This window comes from Harmonia axyridis, chromosome 1 (genome assembly GCF_914767665.1).
Source record: "Harmonia axyridis chromosome 1, icHarAxyr1.1, whole genome shotgun sequence".
In the NCBI taxonomy this organism is placed as follows: domain Eukaryota; kingdom Metazoa; phylum Arthropoda; class Insecta; order Coleoptera; family Coccinellidae; genus Harmonia; species Harmonia axyridis.
The window spans coordinates 20,196,505-20,203,761 of NC_059501.1; the positions used below are offsets into that span (position 1 = coordinate 20,196,505).

Genomic DNA, 7,257 nt, shown 5'->3' on the forward strand with positions numbered 1-7,257 from the left:
ACCTCCTTAATTAAATCTTAATGCCGATTGCCGATATCATATTCTTTTATGGTTATTGCGATGAGAATACCTAGATAAAATGAGCTGAAAAGTGTTGACTTTTGACATACTTTTTCGTTATCGATAAATCGTCAATAGACATAAATGAAACTTTTGAAGCCATTCATTTCCTTAAATAATTGAAATAGGACATATGTATATCTCCAATAATGTTTTTTGTAAAAATTCCAGATCGGTTATCTAAGAAATCACCCTGTGTAGGAATTCATCTTCTTCTGTCAGTACTATTCAGATTCAGAAACTAAACTTGGCAATAGTTCACAATGAACTAATCCACAAAGATTGGGATTGCTACACTACTGATAAAAATTAGTTATTTAGTCACCCTGGGTTTCTAATAATAACATCATTGTCGAAACGGCGTTGAACAAAAATGAAGAACCCCTGGATAGAGTGTAGGTACCTAGTTAGATATTTCAGCTTTATCTAGAAAGGAAACGATACAAATAATCACATAATCACATTTCACAGTGTTCACTAGATTCAACAAGAAAGCTTGATAACTTCCGTCCTTAACATTCCGTGCTCGAAGCTCAATTCTTCTTCGTTAGACTTCTCAGAGAAAAAACGGGACTAGAATTCTCACCACTGCATTATCCGTTGATTCGATTGAGAGGAAGAGAAAAAGAGAGGTATTTTTCTTTGAAATATTCAATAATGCTTGCAGCACGTACTGGAATTATTAATGCTCGCGAGAATCCTTTGGACGATTGTCGAGCACAATTCTGAAAGAGGCGTTCTTGAAAATTGAACGTACATTGAATTATCCCTCATTCCTTGATATTCTACAGGTTATCATGCTGTGAGATTCTTATAACGCATTGGACACAAAGTGATTCGATTTTATATTTCAGCTAGTGTGAAATTTTGTATCTTTTCTATTAAGTAATTCATTCGAAAGAATTTCGCATCGAATGGAATAAATGGATTCATGAAGATATAAGTCCAGAGGTCAGTAAAATTTCAGTAGATTTTTTTTTCGATGGGTATTGCAATGGCAAAAACATCAGTTTTTGAATACCTCGAAATTCGGGAGTCACAAGAAATTCCGTGAATCTGCTGTAAATAGATCTCCCCAAACATGTGCGAACGCCTTAATAAAGATCTCCTTGCTTATTTGGAAACAATGCAGCAGCTTGAAACACAAGTTTCGGAGTTATGAACATTAATTTATTTGCAGATGGCGAGTTTTTTGAAGGATATAAAAATATCATGTCCAGATTCGAGTTCATGTCGATTATAAATTAGTATACGTGACTAACTGGAAGAAGTTGTATCAATCACATATTTCTCAAAGAATCGAAACTGAAAGACAGGTAATAAAAGAGTCTTTATTTGGCAATTTTAGGAGCGAAGTCTAGCCATATATATAGGACAAGGAATTTTGTTGATGGCCTCATGCCGCCTGAGTTGTGAGAAATTATCTAGAGGAAGTCGGTATCGTTACCAGGGTATGGCCAGCTCGCAGGCCGAATTCAAATCCCATAGAGAATCACTGGGATATTTTGAGAGAAGATTTAAAAAGAAATGTAACTTGAATACTTTGAAAGACGTACGGCAGAGACTGATTGCAATTTGGGAAGACCTGGACCAAAATGACACAAAGTCTCTTATTTTAAGTATGAATCGTTGTTGCCAGAAAATTTCTCGTTGTTTGTTGACTTTTTGGGAGCGAAGGATGACGATGCGTAGGGCCACACCCATTGGCAGAGTATTTTTCTTTATTATCTCATTGAATTCAGCAGTAACTGAATGAACTTCATCAATACATCGTTACAAGTAAGAGCACTTCAAGTTTTTGCAGCTTTCATTAAAGCAAAAAAATGATTCTCAATTCTTAGGAAGAGATAATTTTGAATTTCAACTCGAATGGAAGCCATGAATTGAGTCGCAACATAAAAAGTTGTCGGGAGGTGCGAGTTCAGAAAGAAACAAAAGCAAAGTTTCCTTTCATCTGCTGAAATAATACGACGAAACTCTTTGAGGTTGCTTAGATCGATCCTCTCCTCGGAAATAATGAACTTGAGGGATGAAGAACAAACCTTACAGCAAAAAAGTGTCACTCAATATGGAATTCATGACTATGAAGAACTTGATAATTAATTCCCATAAAATAAACGTTGAAATTAAAATGGTAATTATTGTAAAGGGTTTTCCAATGAAATATTCAATTTTGAATAGAATAGAGCTGTGACTTCTCAAGCTGCCATCTTTGGATATTTGACAAGAAAAAACTACACATGTAAAAACGATACACACTTCAATGAACTCAATAAAAGTAACTACAAAAATGGTGAAAATTTTACAGACATAGTTCGAAAAACTGAACTATTTTTGCGTCGGTGTGAATCACCTTTTCGGCCTGCAATAGTGAAACTGGTGGGGAAATTTGAGCTGTTGAGATAGCCCTGCAATCCGTATGTGTATATACATATACAGGGTGTCTCATTTAAAAGTGTCCAACCTCAATAACTCAAAAACGAATTAGAATTTGTGAAAACACTCAGACAGGTCGATTTTTGGTGACAGGTGGACATGATCTGGTATACAAAGCATGTTTCTACTAGCAACCCCCTGGAGAGGGTTGCAACCACATCAGAAATTTGAATAGGGAAAGTGGATAGATTTGTAGCACAAATGTGTGCATGGATTCAAATTTGTATGAACCTGCAGTTTGTGTTCTATAAAGTGAATATTCACAAAGTAACAAGGTGATTTTATGGAATTATGGTAGCGATAAAACTAAATGAAGCAGAAATGTTCTAATTGATCATATAATTTCTATTGAAAGAAAAATATTTTAAACAAGCAGTATTAGTAAAATTTACTGCAAATGCTCAAAGTCCTCTTCCTTAGATTGCATGCAGCGATAAAACCGTGATTATCTTTTGTTCAAAGATGAAGCAAAAGCAAACAATAATTCTTAAATGCCTTCTTTTTCTTCATGCTCATCAGAATCTGCACTGCCAGGTGTAGGCAATACGCAAAGATATTATTGCTTTCAGAAATTTCGTTTCAGTATTCTGTATTGCAGAATTATTATGGGTGCGTTTTATTAGTTGTTAGTAAAAATTACAAAATGGTTTATACGTTGGAGATGAGAAAGGAAATGTTGAAAATTTATTCCAGAACACTCACTATATTTGACTAGCTATCTCTTCTACACTAAGAACTCTAAATAATAGGTTGTCAAGGTTAATGTTAGGTCAAATTCAAGATATTGTTTTAGCATTTCGTAACCTTCCTTCGTGTCTAAAAACTTATTATGTGAATACTTCCGCAATTTTCACAACTTCTACCCACCTCCAAACATTTCCAGTTTTTTCTAGATTAGGAGCAAGATTCTATCTGATTAAAGAAGGATTTCCATCGTTGTTAATTTCACGCATGAGATCGAATCGAATGCTCGCCAGGATTACAACTCTAACAATGAAAACCCAACGGTAAAAGTTCTGATTGGCTTTGGGGCCCGGGGGATAATAATTTTTTCAATCATTTGACCGAAGCGAAAAACCAATTATCGCTCGTTTGCTTTTCGACTTTTCCGGAAACAGTGGAATTGATATCATTCTCATCTGTTTTGAAGAGTGTTGGAAAGTATGGAACACATCAAACATGATAAGGGATTGATTTGAATGTTTGAGTTATACCCTTCGAATTTAATACCATTCCTCTTTGTTTTGATTTTCGTCATTCATATTGGTCTTCATTAGAAAAACACTGCAAATATTACACTGTGGTTTATTATTATTTCATAGAATATCTTAAATAATCAAGAAATTGAAAGAAAAATAAAAGAGGGCTTTCTTAAGTTGGCTTATACAGGATGGGCTATGGTCGATGGTACCCTGGACTTTTACGGCGAACAGAATGTGCGATTTCATTGAAAATTTGGTTTCTTGAGAAGGAACCACTGCTCTATCGATCCAAAATATTGTCAGTGCTGCAGTGTTGCTGTTTATATCAACTTCATCTTCATACTAACAACTTCGATATTTCAAATAGAATAGCCTAAATATTATTACTTTTTCGGTTTTTCGTAGCCTCTTGATTATTATTGTATTAACTTCCTTCGTCCCTATCTCTAGAGGTTTTCGAGTAATTGATTGATATACTTATTTTCTTGTGCAAAACATAATTTCAATTAATGATTAATTTCCTTGATACTTTGAATCCTAGAAAGTTGAAATTTCGAGTATGGATTATTAATATCCCGTGTACCTATCATTCACGTGAAATAAAATAAGTCCCTTATCCTAAAGGGTTCGAACTCATTTGCTCCAACGAGACATACTAAAATGATAAAAAGTCAGATTTTGAGACCACTTCATAGATGTCAAAATATAAGTTTATAGCTGGGTATCTCAAATTCCGAGATAAGTACCTTACTTTGACTAAGATGACTGGACTAGAAACTCTCAGATGAAAATGGCATCACGATAGATTGATAAATGGGCAAAATCTAAGGATAGACTGAGGTGATCCATAATAACCCATATTTGAAGGGGCTATCTCTCTTTAAAATCAAGATACAGTGTTTTATTGATTCTGTCAATTTCTTCAATTACCCATAACTTTCGAACTACCCTATATATTTTCATGATGACGTTCATTCTCTGCAATAACTACTTCAGACAGATATAGTAACTGATTATTTTTTCAAGTCCGGCCTAGGAAAAATTGAATAATAATATTCAACCCAAAATAACACCCTGTATATAAAAATTCCTTGAATTTGAAAGAATATCCTAATAAACGAAAAAAAAAAAACTAAAAGAAACAAGGTATTTCTTGAAGTTTCGCTTTCGATTATATCTGAATACTCAAAGAATCCAGTCAAACCTGAATATTCGGAGAACACATCAATAACCAACATTTAAAAAAAAATTACTTTGATTCGGAATTTATTAATTTTTTCGATTTAATCGAATCTTCAGCCTCTTATCACAACTTTATTTTTTGGGTCTCAAACTTGAAACATAACGAATGAACAGATCTGTATTTGGATAAAGCAGTGATGATTTAAAGTATTTTCGCCTAATTTATTTATTAACATAGATATCTAAATTTGGGATGAACAATAAAACTAACACATTTACGTCATGAAAAACAATCACCATTTCAAAAAACTCAATGCTATACCTACCTCTGAATGCTTTCAAAATTTGGGAATATTTTAAGACCATTGTGACCAATTTATTGAACCAAAATTTTCCGAATCGTTGGATAGGTATAGGATCGGGTATGGGTGGATCTCTTAACTGGCCTGCAATGAGCCCTGACTTGAATTCTATCGATTTTTATGTTTGGGGTCACTTAAAATCGGAAGTTTACTCGATACGAATAAACGATAGAATGCAACTTCTTCAGAGAATCGAGGATGCTTGGAACAAATTGATGTAATCAAGAAATGATAAGAAATGAATGAATTGTCTTATTAAACGAGCATAGAAATGCATTGAGCAGGAAGGTAGCTATTTTGAGCAATTTTTTCTGTTTTAAACCCTTTTCTATAGCATTAAGGCTTTTTATAGAGATGTTATGTTTTTCAGGAATCTGGTTATTCTGACTCGCCTCAGTGTCTTGTATACAGGGTGGCCACTTTTTTAATGGGATTGTGTTGATAACTTTTTAACCATAAGAGTTAGAAGGTCGGTCAAATGGAGAAAAAGTTGCATGCATAGAAGCATTATCAAGCAGTTCAAACAAATCGAGATTATCAGGGCCGGTTATTGAGATATCATAAGAAAAGTAAATTATATCATTTTGATTTTTCTTTTTTTTCCACTTTATTTCAAATATCATCAAAAAATGTTACAGGAATGTTTTATTCGACAGTAAATTATCCTCAATTTGACGTAATCAGATTTCGTATCCAACGTTTCGTACTCTCTACTAGACTTGTTTTTTCTTACATACACACCATTAAATTTGGATGAGGGTAAAATCACCTGAAAATCTACTTTGAATGACATTGTATGATATATCGTTGAATTCAGCGTTAAAAGTTATTTCGAAAAATATCATAAAATATGCAGGTCCGTATTGAAAAAAATGAGGTTGAGCGTGGCCCAGAGAGCACGCAACTTTGGATACGAAATCTGATTACGTCAAATTGAGGATAATTTACTGTCAAATACAAAATTCCTGTAACATTTTTTGATGATATTTGAAATGAAGTGGGGAAAAAAGAAAAATCAAAATGACATAATTTACTTTTCTTATGATATCTCAATAACCGGCCCTGATAATCTCGATTTGTTTGAACTGCTTGATAATGCTTCTATGCATGCAACTTTTTCTCCATTTGACCGACCTTCTAACTCTTATGGTTTAAAAGTTACCAATACATTGAAAAAGTTGCCACCCTGTATAAACTCACCGAGAAATATGGCATATTGATAGATCACGTCTCTATACCTTTATATTGTTCAATCAAGTTCCTAATATCAAGTCAGTGCTTTTCTCAAATTTTTAATACTATATAACAGTTTCCAGAAATGCATTTTGTAGCCCACTACAGTGTTACAAATATTTATTTGTTTCAACCCAAAGTTCCCAAAGGCAAACTCCAAATTATCTTGCTAATCGACTTGCGGGAAGTGAATAAATCCCTATAACGACCGATTAATCGACATTCACAAATTCACACATCAATTCAGTACTTACTTTCTCCGGTTAATTGAGTCTAAAACAGGAGGAACACACATAAAACCCGATACACAATACGGACGCGTTTCCGGTTCGCAGGAGGTACCACATCAGCGTACGGCACGAGCCATGCGGGTCCTGTAGGAAGACTAAATTCCCCCCAGAAACTTTCGAACGCATTTTGTTCATTTGTACAGTCACCTCGTCTATTTTTAGTGTGGAAGTCCGTATTTTTTTCGACGGTGTTTTTATTATAAGCGACGCCCAAGTTCATTCACCATTGAGGGGCCCCTCGGCATCCGAAACCCCATCCTCTTTGTCGCCTTATCTTGTCCTGGACGCGTAGGGGAGCAGTGAGCACGTGTTCGACTTCCGGAACTCACCTTTAAGGTTTTGGAGGGAAAAAAATTTGATCGATTTTGACACCAGATGGTTGCGCTGATTGAGATTAATTGTGCGCTTGTTCTGGGCGAACAGCCATTTTGTCCAAATGCTTGTGATGTGATTTTTCCTGATGAAAAATTTGAGGTTAAAATCGATTCCGTC

The 7,257-nt window shown here is 34.6% G+C and overlaps 1 protein-coding gene across 2 annotated transcripts in view; it reads right to left on the reverse strand.

The window, feature by feature from the left end:
* The window catches only part of LOC123678288 (protein TANC2), a 103,672-nt gene extending 96,807 nt beyond the window's left edge, over positions 1-6,865 (reverse strand). For both annotated transcript variants that reach the window (XM_045615284.1, XM_045615267.1), the window contains exon 1: positions 6,730-6,865. In XM_045615284.1, coding sequence (XP_045471240.1) covers position 6,730 — 1 coding nt within the window. In that variant the 5' untranslated portion in view covers positions 6,731-6,865. The remainder of the gene's footprint in view (positions 1-6,729) is intronic.
* Positions 6,866-7,257: the final 392 nt, after the last annotated feature.